Here is a 23,339-nt window from a genome sequence, read left to right on the forward strand (position 1 = left end):
GTATGATCAGTCAGAACGATAGGCATGGGGGTAGTGGGGTTTGAGTGTAGGAATCAGAGCTTGTACACAGAAGTCAAAAGAATGATAATAAAAGAGAAAAATAATTTTGTAAAGACAAACCTTATTCATTGTACCATCCTTTCAACTTTCTGTATATTTAATTTTTTTTTTTTTTTTTCAAAACAAGAAGTTGGGGGAAAAATCAAATCTTAAATTTTAAATCCTTCATTTCAGGGGTCAGCAAACTGTAGCCCATTGGCCATTTTTGTTGTTGTCGGATTGGAAAACTGCCATGCTCGCTGGTTTGTGTCCTATCTACTATGGCTGTTGTGCTACAAAGGTAGAGTAGTTGCATCTGGCACTCAAAGCCTCAACTATTTCCTATCTGCCCTTTACAGCAAAAGTCTGCGGATTCCTGTTTAACTGTGGAAGGCTATCGTATCAGTAAACGCTTCATATGCATACCAGTAATAATGGGTTATCCCTTAAGCCTGGTTCACTTGTTTCAAAAAGGAAAGAAATAAAGCATTCAAGGAAAGTACATTTAACTTTTTATTATTTTAAAAATCCAACTTTAGTTAGATTAACAGACTAGATTAGAACCTCAAATGTATTTGATACAGTATATACTGGATATCTATTACTAAAAAGCCAGTTGGAATATGACCTACACAAACCGAAGGTGGGTACAAAACAGAAGTAATCATCAAGCAATGACTGTTTTCCTTCCCACTGGTATCGACTGCCCGTGCTCTGTGGGGATTTATATAGGTTCAAATTTGACACAGATGAAAAGCCCGACTGGGACTGCTTTTCTGCGTATACTCTCTTGCCCTTCAAAACAGAATTCCTTGCCTTAAGATCTTACTTAGAACATTTATAACTTTCAAATGACCTAAACTGAGGAACTGGGGTAAACACACAAAATACGGCCTTGTCCATCAATTGTCTGCATGCCTAGTTCACCAGTACACATGAGCAGCTTTCACACCAGTTTCTGTTTCCATTCCCTGATACAGTAAAATAAAAACTTAATTTTTACTTTATCTTTGCACAATTCAGCCTACAGCTCCAATAAGAATGTCAACTCAGACGGCTTTCAGAAAAGGCTCGTAAGACAGAATTAGAGTTATTCCTCATACTGAATTTAAATCTTATAAAATCTCTGCAGCTTTATGTTCACTTTCTGACCTACCCTACCTCTAAATCTAGTCTATTTCTGTACACACTACCAAACTATCTTTATAAATTTTCACTGCTCTGATCTCTAACATCTTGATTGCTAAAATACAGCTTCATAACCATGGAATTTTTATGAAGATATAAAACATTAATGAATATTTGCATTTTCATACATCACTGCTCCTATTTATGACTCGTTCCAATAAATCAATAGACTGAAGCACTAAGACATGCTGAAATCTAAACTTAAAACCCAGATGGAACTGCAGTGTATAGATTATAAATAGGCTTTTCTTTCCCAGAATTTATATACAGAAGCCCTTCAGTATGTAGCTTTTCCTCAACGAATTACATTAATACATTTATTTGCTTTACATTTGTAAAAATTCAAGGAAATCTTAAAGGAGTATTATTTGCAAGACATTTGGCATAAGGTGGTTTGTAGACATTTAGGAAACAAAAGTTTTAACAAACTGAACACAATTTGTGGATAAACCCTAAATAAAATGGATTTTGGAAAAACTGGAATTTGCAGCAACCACCCTTATAAAGAGATCCATGCACTGTCAATGGAAAACACCCAATCATATCATTCACTAGGTTCAGATACCAGCACGGTATAATGAATTCTAAGAGGATGGGGCTTGATTTGTGGTCAAACTTCATGCAAATTAGGAGCCCAGCATGATATACCAAAGAGTGCTTTACCATAGTTCCAGCCGTTCCATTTCCACTTTATCCTACCATTGTACTAGGATAGATGAATAACGATGCCAATTAGTACTGTAGCTAAATTTCAGGAGAAGCATGCTTACAGATATGAGAACGTTTATCCTTAGTTTTTGATAGTGTTCAAAGCATCAAGTTGAGCAAATAATGTTAACAAATGGAAGACAGATAAACAGCATTAATGGAGTGGAAGAACCTCACTCTTTAATTAACTTAAATATTTCATTTTACTACTCTATAACCCAGAGTTAGGGAGCTAAACTGTTTGTGGATTACGTCTTCTTCAAGACACACACATGGTCAGACCCTCCATGAAGGCATAAACCAATATATACTTTCTAAAGGACTTTCAAGGCATTTTATATTCATTTTAATATGACACTTAATATATTTGAAAGTTAGAAAACCCTTTTTCATTGAAAATTCCAAAGGACTTGAAATAGAGCTCAATTTAGTAAAAGGAATTGGTATAGCTGAAAGCAGCTAAAGGACTCATTTTTTAAAACCCTACATCTTACCTGGAAGATTCATGAGAAACAGATTTCATTTTACTAAGACAAAAGCTTGCTGTCCAACTGATACTCCATCAGATAGACTATAGTTGTTGTAATTACTTTACATGTAATTAAAAAGTTACATTATATAAGCCACTAAATATTGACGTTCAGTTTCTTTACTTATAAGATCTTGAAGGAAGAGAAAATGGAAGAACCAGTAGATTGCATTTAATACAACATTTTGGCTTGAAGAAGGATTTACCTACAGCTTCAGATCAAACTCCTGTTTGTTCCTGTCAGCCATACTTAAGTGGTAAGAAATCAAACTTTTCACTCTTTATAGTCCTTACATACCACATTATAGGATGCAGAGTCAATTTATAGAAACATATTTTGTAATGAAAACAGCTTACGTAACTATAAATGGCATAAGTTTCACATTAAAGATTACATACAGCGGTTTTGAGTCTTTCTAAAAATACCAATATACAGTATTGTTTTAGGTGGTCATTTGCATAGCAAACTATTAAACTAGAAACTCAATGGTTCTAGGAAAACTTCACATTATGGATAGTTCCAGAAAGATGTATTCAAAATTAAATCACTTCTCTTAAAAAACTGTAACCTTTATTTGCTCATCCAATAGTAAGCTAACCACTTTTACCCCATCCCCACTTTACACAGTACACCAACCTGAACAGATTTTGTGCCACAATCTAATTTGAAGGGCTTATCATTTACTTTGTGACTATATTGGATAATCTAGATGTAAGCAAGTTTGGGGATTTTAAGGTGTGGGTCTCCTGTATTAGAAAAGCATAGTTTACAGTATATTTAAAAAATTGCATTCAGTAATATTGCCTTTTGAAAAGATATCTTCAAATTGCAAACACATCTATTTTCACAAAACAATTTGGTCAGGAAAGTTTATTTTAACATTCTAAAGCACTATGCTTTAGATGTTACTTAAGTGCCCCAGACAGGATTAACAAAATTAAATGTTTCTAAATTACAAATTTAGCTCCTGTAGGAGTCTCAGAAAAGAAACAGAAGAAAACAATCCCCCCCTCCCAAAGGAAGTATGACACACACATTTTGAAGAAACCCCAATGTTTCATGCAGTGGTAGGCAAGATGTAAAAAGCCACCCAAATTCACACATTTCTACACCAATCATCATCAGAAAAAAGTACTCCGTAGTCAATCTGTACATCCAAATGCATTTGAGAATCTACACCTACGTTACATTATTTAATGTTATATACATTTATTACCCACCCCCCTTGTTTTTAATAATTTCTTATGTAAAACCTTCATTCAAACCCAAAAAAGATGTAAGACTAACCTGGGGGAAGGAAAAAGATAATCACTTTAGACATTCAGTTAAAATGTAGTTTATCTAAATCTCAAAATGTTTAATAAAAACAAATATCTTCTCCATTTAACACTTTGCTTTCTAACTGTACAGTAAATTGCATTGTAGAGAGTACACCTCTATCTTCAGACTGTATCTTCTTTGGATGGAATTAAGATGGAACTGAATAGTTTTAAGATAAATAAATGGGAAGCTGGTCCAACTAAGATGACAGCAGATATATTACATGCAGGATTTAATTATTTTTTAATTCTCTCTTTAAAAAAAAAAGGATGCAGTCGGATTGGGGGAAAAAAAAAAAAAAGGTCAAAAAGAACCCAGATTCAATATATAAAAATGTCCCATAATAGGTTGACGATGGCAGTAAAAATAAAGAGCAAAGAGTAATCTTTCTGGAACATCATTTTTCAATAATGTAGAAACACTAAGTGCCAGGAAGATTCTATTCATGTAATTTTAGCATCCAAGTTTCCCTCTATTTATTTTATTGGAACAAATGCTTTAAATAAACTATTTGTCCTCTTCACTGAAGAGAGCTGGTCTATTTCATCTTTAATAAGCTAGTTTTTGGGAAGATTAGCCATGTACTGTAGTAATGCCTACTGCATAAAATCCAAGCATTTGCTGTGAACAGTTGGAGAAAGCAGTCAGTAAGAACCTAGGATCAATGGAAATAGATGTTACTTTAAGCCATCCACGAAAGAGAGACCCACAGAGTACCCAGTGTGAAAGCCCAAATCTCTTCTTGCGCTTTTCTTTTTTTTTGCTGTGAAGTTCCACCCCTATGAAAGAGAAATTGATCCGAAGTTCCAGGTTTTCTTGGGTCTCTAATCAATTTTCACATTAGTATAGATTTTTCGGACAAAGGCACTTGTTCCCATGTAACCAATTGCTCCTGCAAAGATAAAATAAGATGTTTTGAAACAAATACGTATAGGGCAGTACCCATAGTTTACAAATACTAAATGCTCGCTGCTCTGGAAAGTTATTCTTTTTTCAAGATAACATCTTTTATGTTAGTATTTGTTCTGAACTTATTAAAATTGCATCATTTGTTTTGCAAATCACCTATTACTGTCACGCTGTCATATACCAAGTTAGACGTGATGTGATATTTTTAGAATTAGGTAATAGTTATTACATGTATAATAACTATATGAATTAAAATACATCACTTACAAAGCAAGAATAATTTGATAATGATAAAAATTTGTTAAATGAAAAAAACATGTATTTTTAAAATTTGAACATAAATTATGCTAGGTCATTTAAACCATTTTAACATGTTCCCCAAATCATATGCTACCTAATGGAAATAAGTGATGGGATTCTCTCAGAAAAGGACTGAGAACTGTGGCCCAATTAGAGGCATTTTCTGGTGGAATTTTTATCTTTACATTACAGAAGCTCTGTGGTTGGTAAAAAGGAAGACATATTCAAGAAAGTAGATGAGAGAGACAGGTAAGTAGGTCAGGAGTTGTGAAGTGTTTTGAATAATTAGCCTCAAATGAGGCTCAAAACACCAGAAAGCAAGGGATTTCTGTTTTTTTAAATTAGGTATATACCTTAGAGAGTACTTGGCACATGATTAGGTACTCAATAAATATTTGTTGAATGAATGAATGAACTGGATAGCTCTTCACTGCAAATTATACTAAGGGATCTTCAGAACAAGACAGCTAGTCAATCAAGTCATAGAGAAGATTCTCCATTGGATTTAGAAATTTACCATCTGAGCCCAAAAGTAAATCTTCCATAAGTAAATAATGATACACACACACACACCCCTAATTAGTCACCTTTGAACTAACTTCTATTCACCCAACTAGTGTATATAAGGAAAGAAGTAAGTCTACTCTGCCTTTCCTATATATGAACTGTACCTCAAGGTACCAAATGGTTGATGAAAAGAAGTTTCTCCTTACAGAAGTACCCCAGAAATATAAAAGGAACAAAAGAATTAGAATATTACAACCACCAATGCATTATTTGAACTAGGCAATAATTATCAATAGCTGCTATCTTCACAGAGAGAACCAGTGCCTCCTGATAAGTTTATAAACCCCTACTAAGTACTGCTAGACAAGTATTCCTGAGTATGATCAGGCCTATAGCTCTAACTACCCCTTTAGAGGAAATTGGGGAGAAACCCATGGAAAAATATTAAATGACACCTCAGCAAAATTCAGAGTGGAAAACTCTACAGAAATTAAAACAAACAAAAACTCAGTTTCTTACATAATTGCGAGGGAAAAGAGAGAGAACATCAGTAGATTAAAAGAGCCCTAAGAAACATTTTAACCAGGGGGTTGTGTGGCTCAGTTGGTTAGCATCTGACTCTTGATCTCAGGGTTGTGAGTTCAAGCCCCATGTTGGGCTCCATGAAAGGCATGGAGCCTACTTAAAAAAAACCCAACATTTTACATGGACCTTCATTAGATCCTGATGCAAACAAACTGTATTAAAAAAGACATGGGGAGGGCGCCTGGGTGGCTCAGTTGGTTAAGCGACTGCCTTCGGCTCAGGTCATGATCCTGGAGTCCCGGGATCGAGTCCCGCATCGGGCTCCCTGCTCGGCAGGGAGTCTGCTTCTCCCTCTCACCCTCCCCACTCTCATGTGCTCTCTCTCATTCTCTCTCTCTCAAATAAATAAATAAAATCTTTAAAAAAAAAAAAAAAAGACATGGGGATGAGTGGGGTAAATGTGAATACTAACTGAATATTTGAGCATATGAAGGAATTATATATATGTATATACTGAAATATAATTATTATATAACTATATATCATTTTAAATACTATTATAAGTATATAATTATTATACAATTATATATAGTTATATATGTATATTATATATTATATAGTTATATATATACATATATATTTACTGAAATATTTACAGTTAAAAATGACGTGAGGTCTGAGATTCGTATCAGAATAAAATGAGGGATAAGGTGGGATTATGAATAAGACAAGACTGGCCATGTGTTGATAATTACTGATATTAGATGATACATAGGGACTCAGTATATATACGTATTTTTCATTATATATATATATAAATAATTGTCCCTCTTTTTGCATATATTTGAAAATTTCCCATAATTAAATACTAAAAGTATCCTCTTTTTAAAAAAAAAGATTTTATTTATTTATATGACAGAGAAGAGAAGAGAGAGAGAGCACAAGCAGGGGGAGCTGCAGGCAAAGGCAGGGGAGAAGCAGGCTCCCTGCTGAGCAGGGAACCCCATGCAGGGCTCAATCCCAGGACCCTGGGATCATGACCTGAGCCGAAGGCAGACACCCAACTGACTGAGCCACCCAGGTGCCCCTAAAAGTATTCTTAAAACCCACCAAGCAACAAAGCAAACCTATTTCCAATTACTTTTGCAATTAATAGATATTTATTATAATATGAAGTAGTTATATTAACAATTACACTTAGAAATAGTGATAATTCATTCTGAAATAGTTATAAAAGAAGTCCTTACAAAGTAAGGAAAAAGACCATTTAATTTGTAAATAGAAACCTAAATTCTTAGAACATAAAAAAAAAATCTATAAAATTTTAACTAGAATCAAAAATTTAACTGGCCTAATATCATACCAATCTAATAACCAAATCTAATATTCCAGACTTATAAAACAGTGTTCCCCTCTGAGCAGAGATATGCTTAAAAGCAAAAGAGTATCAACCTAGAGAGTCATTTTTCCTAATCTTACGAGTATCTCAAGAGTAAGTGTATAAAAATAGGACTTTATAAAAGGAAGATACTAAATACGCTCTCTAGAAATATAAACGTCTTGAGAATAATAGAGATACACTTTTTTTTTTTAAGATTTTATTTATTTATTTGACAGAGACACAGTGAGAGAGGGAACACAAGCAGTGGGGAGTGGGAGAGGGAGAAGCAGGCTTCCCGCTAAGCAGAGAGCCCAATGCGGGGCTCAATCCCAGGACCCCGGGATCATGACCTGAGCTGACGCAGACACTTAACGACTGAGCCACCCAGGTGCCCCTACAGTTTGTTTCTTGAAAACAAAGCCATGCCAAGTCTGCATTGTCTGTGACATGCACTCATTGCGGGGGAATCATAGAGTTGAATCACCTTTCTGTCTTTTTTCCTTTGGCATTTGCAATCGGATATGCATAAACCAAACTTAACTGTGATTTGAATCTACTGAATTGGCTGCTCCTAATTCCGAATATGGAAACATTTAATCTATTGGAGACATCTAGGTTTTTCTTATCCCTTTTATTTTTTTTTTAAAGATTTTATTTATTCGACAGAGAGAGACACAGCGAGAGAGGGAACACAAGCAGGGGGAGTGGGAGAGGGAGAAGCTTAGGCTTCCCGCAGAGCAGGGAGGCCGATGCGGGGCTCGATCCCAGGACCCTGGGATCATGACCTGAGCCGAAGGCAGACACTTAAGGACTGAGCCACCCAGGCGCCCCAGAAATATACTTTTAAACTTAATTTCCTTAAAACTAAAATGCTACAATCAAAATATGAAAACTCTAACAATCTAATTATTTCCACCTTAACACATTTCTTTTTCAAAAAAATCAGTATTTTTCTTTCAATTACTGACTAAAAAAAGCATTTTAGCAATATAACCTGATGAGGTGCAATTTTTGTATTATGATGACATTTTAATCAGTTCATCCGAACTGTTTCTCCGCGCCCGCCCCCCCCAACCCCGCCAAAACAGACTAGCACTGAAGGCACATACACCCATGACAGAATAAATGCTGGGATGCTGCCATAACAGCAGGCAACTGTAAGTGTGCCAAGATTTTCAGGCAGCAACATGAAATTTCAACAGGAAAAGCACTAAAAAATTAGCTAGATTCATTCCATTTTCTTTGTAAATGTCAAGATATTATCTCTCTAGGTCTTCCTAAGATCACATGTTGAGTCAAGAAAAAAAGATTTAACCCTCTGCATAATCTCATGATTCTATACATCACTGAATGCTGGTGATAATCAAGAAAGATCTCAGATTAAATAAAGAGGGGTTTGAGGAGCAACATTCTTAAGGAAGGTAGGCTAATAATAATACTAAAGGAAACTTCTGATTGCCTAGAGATACACAAGGTGGTTCCCATGTGATACAAATCTAGTTTTAATCCTAGTCCTCTTTCCCTCAAAGTTGGTTAACTAATTATCACAGGGAAAGGTTATCACAGCAGCTACAAATAAAATATGTGATCATAATATAGAGAACTGTCTCTCCTTATAGCTTGTGGAATTAGTTTTACTACTTTACAATGTCATGTGTGTGTGTGTGCGCCCGCGCACATGCACATGATCAAGTACATGGTATATATAAATGGGACAGATTTTAACTGACATACAACATTTGTTTTAGTTCAAGGTGTACAACATAATAATTTGATATACGTGTATATTGTGAAATGACCACCACAATAAATTTAATTAACATCCATCACCTCACATAGTACATAGTTAAGATTTTTTTTCTTGTGATGAGAACTTTTAAGATCTAATCTCTTAGCAACTTCCAAATATACAATACTGTTAACTGCAGTCACCATACATGCCTAGAACTTATTCATCTTATAACTGGAAGTTTGAAACTTTTAACCACCTTCACCCATTTTGCCCACACTCCTAATCCCCCCACCTCTGGTAACCACCAATCTATGGAATGTATTCTTTCGATGGAGGAAAAAAGCAACCTTGGTACCCCAAAGGGCCACAAATGTCATACCAGAACCTAGCTTTTAACAAAATTATCATATCTTCCTTATTCTACTGCCTACCCTATAGCTAAAGATGGAACTACCAAAAAAAAAAAAAAAAAAAGTCAATGGCAAATAACAGAGAAATGAGAAGGGTCTGAATTATAAACTACCTGGAAATGTTTTCATGGTGATTAGTCCTTAAGCCTTGCATTATTCCCATGGGGGAATCAGCCTCACTTATCAAGTGAAAACCGGAACCAGAAGAAAAGTAAGTCACTTGAATGCATTTCCCTTAAGGTACCTCTGCTTAAACTCATGAGGTTGTTCTAAGGTGAAAACACAAGGTGTAGAAACAAACTACAGACCCAGAGACACAATCCCAGAACAGAAGCAACCCAAAAAACAGTGGCATTATCCTCATTTTACATAGTTTGGAGAACCGGATCAAGGGATTATTAGCCCTCGTCAGTGGGGGAACAGCGCAGACACAGTTCACAGAGCATCTGCCTGCCATCTACCTGTTTACCCACATCCAGTCACTGAAGCCTTAACACAACCCTGTGAGGTAGGTGTTACTTCTGTTTTGCAAATGTGAATGTTGAGGAAGAAAGGTTAAATAATTTGGCCAGAGTAACATGGCTATTAAGTAGGGGCACCAGGATTCGCACCTAGGACTAAGTGACCCCAAAAGCCCCAGCTCTTCCCATTCCCCACCATGTCTCCCACAAAACTGAGTCTCTCGAAACACCTGATAACAGACCTGCATTACTCTTGCACTTTACACATGATACTATGACAAATAACTACTCTGAAAAATATGCCCATTTTACAGATGAGAAAATGAGATTTAGAGAGCTCAATATGACTTCCCATGGCCACAAAAAAGCAGCACAGAGATTTGATCTGGCTCTCAAGTCCATGACCTTTCCCTTTATCAGGTTGCTTCCAATACTTCTTTCTTTATTTTCTACGTATTTCACACATGCTAGAGACTCTATCGTGTGGTGATAACTATTACTTCTATTTAACTGTGATAAACCCAAAAAACAGTGGTATTATCCTCATTTTACATAGTTTGGAGAACTGGATCAAGGTACAGAACATACATGTGGCACAGCCAGAACTTAAACCCAGTCTGCAGACACCCAAGTGTGCACTTATAACCCGGACACTGCCTCTTGGACACAGTTATCTCCATGAACAGTCTTAGAAACTTCCAAACAGGAATCATTCAGCAAATACCTTAACCTGTTTACATCATTATTGTTTCCAAAGAGACTAAACTAAAAAAAAAGGCTAAATTTCAACATGAAAAAGAAACTAATTGTGGTACAGAAAAGAGTGCAATACAGAATTATTAGGAACAGAACATTAAAAAAGAATCAATGATGAATTTTTGAGGAATAGTCAAAAGAACTGAAATCAGACTCTTTTTATTTTGTTGTTTCTGATCAAGCAACAAAATGTAATTTCCAATTACTATATTTTTCTGATTCTAAAAATCTCAAAGATTTACTCATGATATTCCAAAAACTTCAGAACTTACCACACATTATCCCCAAGGCTGTGCTAAATACCGCCATATATCCAAAGTAAAATGATGTTTGAAATAAGCCATACATCCTGAAATAAGACAAAAAAATATATGTAGTATATCCATTTTTACTTTCAACATAGGGCCTTAAATTCTATTTATTTATTTATTTTTAAAAATTGGAGTACAGTTAGCTGATACACAATGTTACATTAGTTGCAGGTGTACACACAGCGACTGGACAACTTTTGATTTTTGCTGTGCTCACCACAAGTGTAGCGACCATCTGTCACCATACAATGCTGACGATACCACTGACTATATTCCCTATGCTCGATCTTTTATTCCTAAATTCTGGTATTTAAATGACAACTTTAGTTTCCTAAATACAAAATGAGAAAACGTCTCCACTTACTTTGTTTTGAAAAAATAGTAGTAAAAGGAATACATGTAAACATAGATCGCAGTTGATGCAGCAGAGAGAAAACTTGTCCATTGCCTGGAATAAAAGGTAACTCTTTTGAATAAATGGCACTGAAACAGATTTTAAACCAAAGAATTTTATAAAAACATCCTTGAAAATTCTGTATACTTAAAAACAAATGCATGTAAGGGCGTCTGGGTGGCACAGATGGTTAAGCAGCCAACTCTTGATTTCAACTCAGGTCATGATCTCAAGGTCATGAGATAGAACCCTGTGTGGGGCTCTGCGCTGGGTGTGGAGCCTGCTTAAGATTCTTTCTCTCCCTCTGCCCCTCCCGCACCCTGCACTCAAGCTTGCTCTCTTTCTCTCCGTAAAACAAATAAATCTTTAAAAAAAAAAATGCATGTAGATGGCATTTAATTATATCAACAAGGAGAAAGCCTAAGATTTGGAAGGAGAGATCCTGAATTTTGTCAGATGCCCTATTATAAGTGACCTTAAACCACTTCCTTTTTCAGAACTACCTCCTTTTGTTCAAAATGGATCAATGCTTTCTCATAAAGTTCTTCCCACATCAAGCACTTTGTAAAAATATATAACACAGTGACCATTATGAGTACAAAAACTTTTTTTTGGCTGATACTACTTTTCCTCTAAAATCTTCATTATTTTTATAACTAAAAAAAATTCCTATACTATCTTAAGGAACAAAATTTCTATACAGATCTTTTACTTAATACACTTCAAATGGCATCTTCCTTGACAATATGATAGTCCCCTGAGGTTCCTCCCCAATGTAAGTACTTACCACCTATAATCCTCTGCATTTAGTAGAAAGTATGTGCACACAATGGTCACACAGACGGTCACAATGCACAGGATGACCAGCACCAGCATCATGAAGCCATAGACATAATAGATCTTATATGCCCAGAAAGATGTGAAGATGAAATACCTAAATAAAAGGCAATAAAGACAGAGTTTCTAGTCTTTATTCTTGAAGCTCACCCCGCTTTTGCTAAATCTCACATCTTAGTTCTCACTTTCGTCATACTTAAATCTCAATTATTTTCTTTCAAGTAACTTCCAACTCTCTTACCCTTTTTAATCTATTAAATCCTCCAAAAATCTCTCAAATATATTTTCTTGGATAATCTTTCAAGAACAGATTTTTTAGTAGGGCATTCATCTCTAAGCAAACTGAATAAATTAGAAGCTTAAAGGAGTAAAATGTGGCAAAGAAAAGTGAAAAGAGTTAAAAATTCGTATCTGTAAAATAAAGGCAATTCCTTCATTGTTTCACTTTTCTTCTAGATACAACACTATTCAAGCAATGTATAGTTTATAAAACACCCTAGTAAATTTTAGAAAGTAGGTTTGATAGAATAATACTGTATAAAATTAGGAAAATAAAAATAATTAGAAAAAGAAAGCCTAAAGAAGCTTCCTGCTGTTTTGGAGAACAGTAAGAGATGGCATTAACATTTTATACAAAGAACAAGACCCTCACTCTAATTCCATTCCGCAAGTCATCAGTAGAAAAGGGTCTTTTGGCCTCTCTTCTTGTTCTCTTCCGTTTAGCTCACTTATTGTCACTCATTCTTTCAACAGCTATTTAGAGGCCCTACCACATGTCAGAGAAGCGTGAGAACAGAACTGTGAAGATGACACAGTCTCTCCTCCACCCTCAAGGACTTACTGTAAAGAGGGGATCACCAGTAAGGAGGCAGTCATGACGCTCCATGACATGTGCTTTATCAATGTACCTAAGAGGGGCATCTTACCGGTTTGGTTAGGTGGGGCTCTGGGGAGAAGGGGTAGTGAGAAGAATCAAATAAGGCATGTGGGGGGTAAGGGGAGCCAGAATAGGAACAGCAAAGGCAAAGCTTACAAATAAGGGAATTCACTGTATTTAGAAATGTTCTATGGCTAGAACTTCAAGTGAAGGGGTGAGAGCTAAGAGATGTGGATGGAGAAGCGAATGAGGCCAGATCCTACGTTATGAAGGTCCTTACTGGCTATGTTATGGGATTGGGACCTTACCTCAATGAAAATGAAGAAAAGTCTTTAGTAAAGAAGTGATGTCATCAGATTAACACCTTAAAATGATCACTGTGGCTACTGAGAGGAGAATGGGCTTGAGGGTGGTCAAAACAGAAAAGAACTTAAGGATACAGCAGAGAGGCTATCTAATGGAATGCAGTACTTGAGAAAGTAGGAAGAGATGTGATCCAGAAGGTACTGGGAACAAGGGTAGGGCAGAAAAATAGAGGTCAAGTCAGGGTGAGGATACAAAGCAGTATATAAGCCTAGAAGTACCAAAGAGGTTCATGAACTGGCTTTATTAAAACACAAGCTAGAGTGACACACATTCCAGTCCCTCTATGGTACCGACTAATACCCACAGCACACTCACAGCTGGTAGGTGACCACCAGGGGTGGCCCAAATCTATGTCAATTGTGCCTGTTAGTGTAATTAGATATTGTAATTGAATATGATATACACCAATAAACATGACAGCAAAAAGGATGCATGATTTCTATGAACATTATGTTGAATGTTTTGTAGAAATTTATTAAGGTGAATCACTTAAAAAAAAACCAATATGAAATTAGGTGTGGGTGAGACAACTATGGAAGTCTGGGGGAGAAATGTATAAATCTAGAAGGATTCTGCACTTAGAATGCTTGAGACAGGTCTTAATGTTCTTGTTCCACTTTAAAAACGCTGGAAACACAGAAGATACATTATGAATGTCAAAGGGAAAATGATGGAAACACTGACTAGATATAAATCAAAGACTTTGGCTCTATATTTTTAAAAAATGAGTGAAAGATGTACCTTTAGTTTTTTAAGTTAAAATAAAATGTTATGTATGAATCTTTTTTTTTTTAATAATTCTCTTACATGAGCCAACTTTCAATTAACCAACTATCAGATCCAATCGTGTCCGTTAAGGAGGTGTCCACTGTATGGGAGAGAATCAGCAGTGGGGCATCTGGAAATGTGTAAGGGAGTTCTGAGTAGTCACAATGACTGGCATTCTGTGGGCAAGAACCAGAGGTATATGACTGCAGTTCTTGAGAAAGTCCCATACAAAGAAGTGTCTTGATTAAAATGCCAGAGCATTCCCATCAAGGAACGCTGGACTACAAGCTGAGAAAAGAAAGACTCGTATTTTGCAGTGGTGACCAAGGATGCAGGTATGAAGCACAGTACCTGGGCACCAGCGGGCATACCTTCCACCCCCAAACACATTCACATTTCCCAGCACTCCTGTAAGCCTCTATGGAAGGAGACTGGGAATATATGTATCCGAAGATGTCAAGATCTAGACAGACTGGTAGGTAATAGTTTACCTAGTTGCCCAGACCCTCAGAAATACTTTAAAAATATAATAAAAACCAGTAATTCCTTCTATCATGCATGTGATCAAAGCTGGTCTAGTACTCTTTAGCATGCATTCTTTCATTTCTAAGATCTCCTGTTAGGTGAGAAGGGTCTAGAACATAATACAAAACACAAATTTCACCTGAGTATTTGAGACCACAGCAGAAAACTGCTTTCAGGTAGATTATGTTAGATCCCTTTCTGGGAGTCATGAAATTAGCAGATTAACTCTGTTAGATGCCTTCCCATCTGATGATTCTACACCTACTCTAACTCCTAAATTCTCTTATTACAATTACATCCCTCAAAACATAAATGCATTGCCACAACTTACATTTCAATAAAGATTGACCCAAAAGGTAAAATTCCTCCCAGGCAAACAATAACTGCAGGCTCCATGAACCTGGAAAATATTAAAATTAGCAATAAACGTCTAGTATGATTTTCACATTTTAATATATAAACCCAAATAGAAAGCAGATGCTTGGTACTTAAAAATAATCTAAGGGATAGAAACATACCAGTAAAAAGAAAAACAAAAATTCAAAGAGGTTACAATACAGAGGTAGGCCTTCAAATTAGCCATAGGTTATAGTCAACGTTCTTTCTGGCATAAGAGGCCAAGATAAGAATTCGGGGAATAGAAATTCTTGATACCGACAGAACTCAGGAAAAACTCTTAAGTATTTGCTTCTGTTCTACATCTCTCAACAACTTCTAAAAACTTTACAGGCATTTATTTATAGAAAGCCATAGGAAAAGAAAAGTCTTGAGAGCCCTATCTGAAATAATGTTTCCCAAATTGTGGCCTTGCCATCTCTTTGTTCATGCTTTCCTTGGTTCACTAATTTCTTTTCCTGTGAATTATACAATCAAGGTATTATAAGTTCTGCGTTACCCTGGAGCCAAAGTGTGAATAAAAAAATAAAATTCAAACCTCATTCATTCACTCAAAAAACATATACTGATGCAACTATTAATTCTCCACCTGGAATGCCTTTTCTCGTCCTACTTCTCCCGCAAGCCCTGGCTCCAGCGTTCTCCCTGTAAAGTCCTTCCCAAGTCTCCCAGAAAGAGGTGGGTCTTTCCCCCAGGCCTGCACTGCCTCTTGAACATAACTCTGTGGCAGCACTTACCATATCTGGAACTGTGCAATTACATACATAGCGTACCTCGTTAGACTATAAACTATGGCAGGCAGAAGCTATTCATCTAGGTATTCCCAATGCCCAGCACAGTATCTGACACATAAAAGATACTAAACTACTATCTCTAGTATAAACAAACTAAGAATCTCTGGGATAAACAAACTAAAAAAACCAAGAAGAGGGGAGCGCCTGGGTGGCTCAGTCGGTTAAGCATCTGACTCTTGGTTTCGGCTCAGATTATGATCTCAGGGTCGTGAGATCAAGCCCCAAGTCAGGCCCAATGCTGGGACTGCTTAAGATTCTCTCTCTCCCTTTTCCTCTGCTCATCCCCCCTCCACGTGCGTGCATATGCAGACACACACACACACTCTCTCTAAAACAAAACAAAACAAAACTGAGAAGAAATTGGAGTTTGAAAGCTGGAAAAAAAAAAAAAACCTTAAAAACCATTTAATCTAGTTATCTTTCCTCCTTTTATAGGAATCCAAGACCCGTAGAGGTTAAAAATGATCTGCACAAGATAACACAATCAATCAGAGCCAGATCTAGTATTCAGATTTTAGATCCCATGTAACTATATATGGAAAATAAAGATACACATGAGCCTTCCTCCAACTAACTGTGACCCATGGTTTGCAAGGTCACGTGTTGTTCCTTCCTCCCCTTCACCAGCCCTAGTGACCTAGAGTCTATTCTTGATTTGAAAGAGAAAATGGACTTTAAAAAACAAAGTACACAAGATCTCACAATCACCAATCTAAGAGAAAAGGGAACATGGACAATCCTAAGACTAGAACAGATCACCCTCTTAATTTAAACTGTAAGTGCTGTTTTTACTCAGCCTCCATTTCTATAAATGACCTCCAAGTCTACAAAAGACCATATATGTAAGTATCTGAATATAAATTATGTCTATTAATAAGGTAAAATATCTAGAAACAGAGGCTTTTCAATATATATCCCTTATTATGAATATGTAGAGTCTAATGTATAGCTATTCTTATGAGATGGAGAATGTAATAAACGTATATATGGTAAGACTGCTCTATTTTTGTCCGCTAGTAAGAATTAGGAAAATGAAGTATGCAGAATAGCATAATTCGGACTAAAACATTTAATTTACAAATTTTAAAAGGCAATATATTTATACGAGTTCACATTTTATTCAAATTTGAATTACAAAACTTAGAAATATAACATATTAATGACATCCCATTTTATGTCTGGAATTTGAAAAAATACAAATTATCTCAAGTTAAAAAATGAACTTTCAATGATCAGTCAAATAAACTGTAAACTGTGTGTATACTGCTGCAATTAAAGAATCTCCTCGGCTGTTTAACAGAAATATTCATCATCCTTTGTCAAGATTAATCTTGAATTCTGGGAGGTCCTCAAGAACACATTTTGTGCATAAAATGTGACAGAATGTATTTGAGAGATTCTATACTATCCCAGAAGTGAGGACAAAGAATATTAAGTCAGTAAATTATTAACTGGTCTTAGTCCTAATTCATCTCTCAACTGGTACGACATATGTGGCTATAAATGTGTTATTATTTAGAATAATAAAATATCTGGAAAGGAAAATGAAATTATAAGCCAAGGGTTGTCAAACTTTCTCAGATAGTAAATAGTTGAGGTTTTGAAGGCGATACCGTCTCTATCTGTCGCGGTAGTGTGAAAGCAATCATCGATAATATGTGAACGAACAGGCATAGATATGTTCCAACAGAACGTCTCTTTCAAAAATAGGCAGCAGGTCAATTCTGTCCTGTATACAATAATAAAACCGTCCCACCCACAGAGATGCACTAATGTACTTATCAAAGCATTTAGTTTATCTGTAAATGGCACCAAGATTCATAAAGTGAAATAAGGATATAATTGATTACTACTCCTAACAATATAGGCTGGAGGCAAAAGTAAAAAGACAAATTCTTAAGTTCCAACTTAAGACATACTTATAAATACATGCCAATTCTAAAAGTTATATATACATAATAGCCTTAAGAATTTCTATATTGTGAGGAACAATGACATAGATTTAGCATTCTCTTTACCATTTTTTCTCCGGTATGGGACGAGGCACAGCATTGACACGACAAGGAAAGTTGGGCTGACCAGACAGATTTCGGCCAAGTATTGTACCAACAAGATTTAGAGGAAGAATAACAAAAAAACAGATGCAACAAACGGCGACCTGTAAATTAAATTAAAATGTGTATGATTACTCAGAATAACATTAATAAAAATAAAGGGGACACTTAAAAATTTAAACACAATTTGACCACAAAATAAAATGTTTAAGTTCAATATAGGCTAAAATTGTATAAGATATACGCTAATGAAAAGAGGCAAAGAATGTGTCTTAAAATATTAGAACTGAACTAAATACAAGTCAAATTGCTTCCCACCTCCTGCAGTTGCTCATGTTCCCCGTTCTCCCATGTGCTCTCTGCTGCATCCCTTTTTTCTCTCCTGATGTCACTTTCAGCTGTCATGCTTCTAACATATCCTTTATCTTTTCTCGTTATAACCAACTTATTTACTTCACTGTGTTTTATTGAGCTCAGGGAGCTTTGCATGTTATTTCCCTATTTTATAGATGAAGAAAATGAGACTTAAGGGAGGCTAAATAACCTCCCATACCCACAAAGCTAGGAGGCAGCCAGACCAAAACCTAGGTTCTGATCTCCCTGTCTCAGACAGAGACCCTGCTCTTTTCTATTCCATACTGCCTCAGGATTTTAACAAGTGCATCTCTATTTACACACAGATGGGTCATTACTAAAACGGAAGGAGTATTTTTCTGCCCATCAGCAGTTCAAAGTCTAAAGTTATAGGGAAGACCATATAGAGATTCTAGAACCAAAGCGGTCAGTTAGGAAAATAATTATTTCTATGACTTTTTTCTTTATATAAATCTGGGTATTCTAGGACACACGCTCAAGCTCCTTTCCAGCCAGCATCTGGTTAAGACCACCACTTCACTCTGAACTCCTATAAAATGGGAGGACTGAATTGCCTCTAAGATTACTTTCAATTATACATATTAGGGTTCTAATAAAAAGTAAAAGTGAGAAAAGTTGAAAGAAAATTGTGAAGAAACTGAGAGAAATGAAGAGGCATGGGGTAGAAAATCCAGTTATTACAAGAGAAGAAGAGTCTATTTTGAAGCAACATTAGTGAAACCACATCTTCATTATATCCTTGTGTGTGTGTTTGTGTGTTTTAAACAAGCCAAAGGTTACCATCTTTCTTCCAGATAAAACTTGTATAAACATATGAGAGCTAAGAGTGTCCTGGAATTCCATTTTAAAGATCAGGCTTAGGAACTCAAATTATTGGTATCTCAGTTTAGACCTATTAATAATACGAATTTATGCTCATATAACAAGAATATGTGAAACATGAAAATAAGCTGTTAAGATATATTAATCATCAGAAAATATTGCAAATTATACATTGTCTCATACATACCCGGGGGATGGGTTCGGTCTCAATTTTTGCTGTTGACCGCTTTATTATTGAGATTTGCTATCATTAAGTATACAAGACCCCGTAAATAAATACATTGTAACAGAGACCTATGTATTCCCCTCTTAATTTACCAGAACTCTAATTTCAAATAAGAAATGAAGAAAAACTGAAGAAAATATTCCTATGAGGAATGACATGCTCTAGGAGAGTGGTTTTCAAATTGTTCCACAAACCCCTCAGGTCCTGCTGAAGAGCTTCAGGAATTCCACAAGCATTTAATCTGAATCTTCTTTTGAAAACAGTGTTTTTAAAAAATATTTTAAAGTGTGATAGAAAAAAATACACAGATTCAAATGAGTTCTGTACCAAATATTAATACACTGAAGCTACCATAAGCAGGTTAACTCATTTGCATACAGACCTGAGAATAGTTTCTCCTGTTAACAACTCTGTGTACAGAGTTGGACTTCTTGTAAATGTGTCATTGATTAGGAAGGTTCAGGAGGCTACACTGGTCCTTTGTTCTCCCTTCCCTCCCACCGCTCCAATTCTGGCCTGCACACATTTGTTCACTCAACGTCGTACAAGCAAATGCACTACAGCATGTGTGTGACAGGCGAGTAAGTGGCAAGTGATGGGAGGGCATATATTGCCTGTGTGCTCATTCAAAGCAAAACAATAATCAATGAAGGAAACTATAAAATGTCTCATCAAGCCATTATCAACTGTTTGGTATTTGTCTAATTTTTTCCCCTTTTGTCTGTTTTCTTATACATGATAAAAAAAATGTGAGCAGTTTGTTAGAAACTGTTAGAGACTGAACTGTGAAACCAATTTCCTATTCTTTTATGTTCAAGTTCTGGATGAGTTTACTTGAAGAATTACTCTTGAGATTGTAAGGCAAGCTGTTAAAAGAAAAAAAAAAGTCACATGAACTAAATCATCCGTGATGTCGGGATTTTTCTCAAGACTGACATTCAACCGAATAAATTGGTTACTGAAGAAGATATAACTGAACTCTTATTTATACCCCTTTATATTAGATCTGTATTCATCACAACTTTATTGCTTCTCATTGAGAATGTTAAGATATTGAATTTGCAAAATTTATTTATACTAGAAGATTCATGCTTCTATTTTCTCTATTGGGCTTCCACAAAGTTTCATTTTAAAATGAAATTTAGCAGCTAAAAGTTAAAAACAAAAACAAAAAAAACCATTAGTCTAATACACTGTGAAAACTCTGGAATTCAAACCAATATAGGGCCCTCCCCTAGCCTCCTAGCCACTGTTCCTGGACCAACAGCAAAAATAGACAGTGGGGGGAGGAAAGACTGACTCCAGGTTGAGGGCCTCCACTATCTCCAATAAAAGCAAGTTAGAAACAAGTACTGCCTATCAGTACTTAATACCCCAAAGACGTACCAACTGGTCAGCTCTTCTCAATCTCAGTCACAAATCAAGAATTTGGCTAGTACTTATTCTAGCTCTGCTTCCAGACTGGCCTTTTATGAAATCCATGGTGTGAATGAAATGGAAAGGGAAAATGCATTCTGAGATGGGCTATTTTAGCTTAATGCTAAAGAATATAAATTTTATTTATGGTGATAGATAAGTAATTGCTTTTAGGTAAAGTGATTCTCAGGAAATATACTTTCTTATCAGTCACTATGTTCATGTATTTCTTCAACACCTGCTCAGACTAGGCAATTTTTATTACTTATTTTCTACCTCATACATTTTATACCTTTAAATCTATACACAAATTATGAGCTTCAGTTTAAGCATTTCAACAATAGGATCTACTAATCAGGGCATTGCCAACTCAAACACAAATGCCCATAAGAAGTCTATCTATTTTATGAGATCATTCTCAATATGCTAATAAGTAGCTTCTCCCTCTGCCTTTTTGGACTTCAGTACTCTAACAGAAGAAACACTGGATTTGAAGTTAAAAACATATCTGGTGAACCTAGCACCATCCTGATACCAAAACTAGGAAAAAAAGAAAACTACAAACCAGTATCTTTCATACATACATACAGATGCAAAACCCAGTAAATTTTAGCAAATGGAATCCAGCGACATATAAAATAGATAAATACATCATAACAAACTGAGGTTTATCAAAGGAATGAAAAATGAGTTTAAGATTCAAAAATCAATCAATATAAGTGACCATATTACCAGACTAAAAAATGAAAACCATGGATTATCTCAAAAGATGCAGAAAAGGCCACTGCAAAATCCAACCTCCATTCAAAATGAAAAACTCTCAGCAAACTAGGAGCAGAAGGGCTTCATCAACTTGATGAAGGGCATCTTCAAAATAAATATAGGTAACACTTTACTTGATTGCGTAAGACTGGATACTTTCCCTCTAACAGGGGGAACAAGACAAGAAAGTCTGCTCTCACTGCTTCTGCTCAACACTGCACTGGAGGTTCTGGCCAGTGCAATGTGGCAAGAAAAAGAAAGAAAAGATATACAGATTAGAAAGGTAGAAATACAAGTATCTTTATTCACAGATAACATGATAATCTATGTAAAAAATCTTTAGGATTCGGGCGCCTGGGTGGCTCAGTTGGTTAAGCGACTGCCTTCAGCTCAGGTCATGATCCTGGAGTCCTGGGATCGAGTCCCACATCGGGCTCCCTGCTCAGCAGGGAGTCTGCTTCTCCCCCTGACCCTCCCCACTCTCATGCTCTCTCTATCTCATTCTCTCTCTCAAATAAATAAATAAAATCTTTAAAAAAAAAAAAAATCTTTAGGATTCTACAAAAAAAGAAAATAAGAGAATAAGTGACTTTTGCAACATTGCAGGATGCAAAGCCAATATACAAAAGTCAATTGTTTTTTAATACACTATTAACAAACAATCCAAATTTGAAATTTTAAAAATACCATTTACGAATAGCATAAAAGATAGAAAATACTTAGGGGTAAACTCAATAAAAGATGTACGAAATTTAAATGCTAAAATCTACAAAATGTTGCAGAAAAAAATTACAGATACCTAAATAAGTCAAGAGCTATACTGTGTTCTATAATTAAAAGACTCAATATTGTTAGATGTCAATTCTTTCCAAATTGATCTACAGGTTCAATACAATCAAAATCTCAGCAGGTTTTTTTGTAGAAACTGACAAGGTCATTCTAAACTTTATATGGAAATGCAAAGAACCGAAAAATACCAAAACAACGTTGAAAAAGAACTGATTTCAAAACTTATTGTAATGCCACAGTAATCAAGACAGTGTGACACTGGCATAAAAACATGACAAATTAATCAATGAAAGAGAACACAAAGTCCAAAAATAGATCCACATTAAATGATCAGTTGATGATCAACAAAAATGCTAAGGCAATTCAGTGAGGAAAACATAACTTTTTCAACAAATGGTGTTGGAACAACTAAACAGCCATAAGCAAAAACAAAATAAAACCCTGACCCTTAACTCATACAATAAACAAAATTAACCAAAAATGAATCATTGATCTTAAATGGATGATATTTAAGAGCCCAAACTATAAAATTTCTAGAAGAAAACACAGGAGAAAAGCTTACTGATCTCTGCTTTGGCAAAAGGACAGAAAAGCACAGACTTTATAAGGAAAAAAAATCAATAAATTAAACTTAATTGCTTTTGCTCTTCAAAAGATACTCTTAAGAGAATGAAAAGTCAAGCCACAAAATGAAAGAATATACTTCCAAAATAAGTATAGGACAAAGGACTAGTATCTACAATACACAAAGAACTCTTCCACTCAACAAAGATAACAACCTATAAAAAAGAGGCCAAAGATTAGAACATGCATTTAAAAAATATAGGGATGGCAAATAAGCACACAAAAATATCTCCAACA

The 23,339-nt window shown here is 35.6% G+C and overlaps 1 protein-coding gene across 1 annotated transcript in view; it reads right to left on the reverse strand.

Moving 5' to 3' along the window:
* Positions 1 to 530: 530 nt before the first annotated feature.
* TM9SF3 (transmembrane 9 superfamily member 3) overlaps positions 531 to 23,339 on the reverse strand; it is a 70,497-nt gene continuing 47,688 nt past the window's right edge. The window contains exons 10-15 of the mRNA XM_021699500.1: positions 18,053 to 18,192; positions 15,176 to 15,244; positions 12,259 to 12,405; positions 11,442 to 11,525; positions 11,039 to 11,115; positions 531 to 4,677 (exon numbers count right to left, since the gene is read on the reverse strand). Coding sequence (XP_021555175.1) covers positions 4,610 to 4,677; positions 11,039 to 11,115; positions 11,442 to 11,525; positions 12,259 to 12,405; positions 15,176 to 15,244; positions 18,053 to 18,192 — 585 coding nt within the window. The 3' untranslated portion in view covers positions 531 to 4,609. The remainder of the gene's footprint in view (positions 4,678 to 11,038; positions 11,116 to 11,441; positions 11,526 to 12,258; positions 12,406 to 15,175; positions 15,245 to 18,052; positions 18,193 to 23,339) is intronic.

Source organism: Neomonachus schauinslandi, chromosome 6 (genome assembly GCF_002201575.2).
Source record: "Neomonachus schauinslandi chromosome 6, ASM220157v2, whole genome shotgun sequence".
Classification (NCBI taxonomy): domain Eukaryota; kingdom Metazoa; phylum Chordata; class Mammalia; order Carnivora; family Phocidae; genus Neomonachus; species Neomonachus schauinslandi.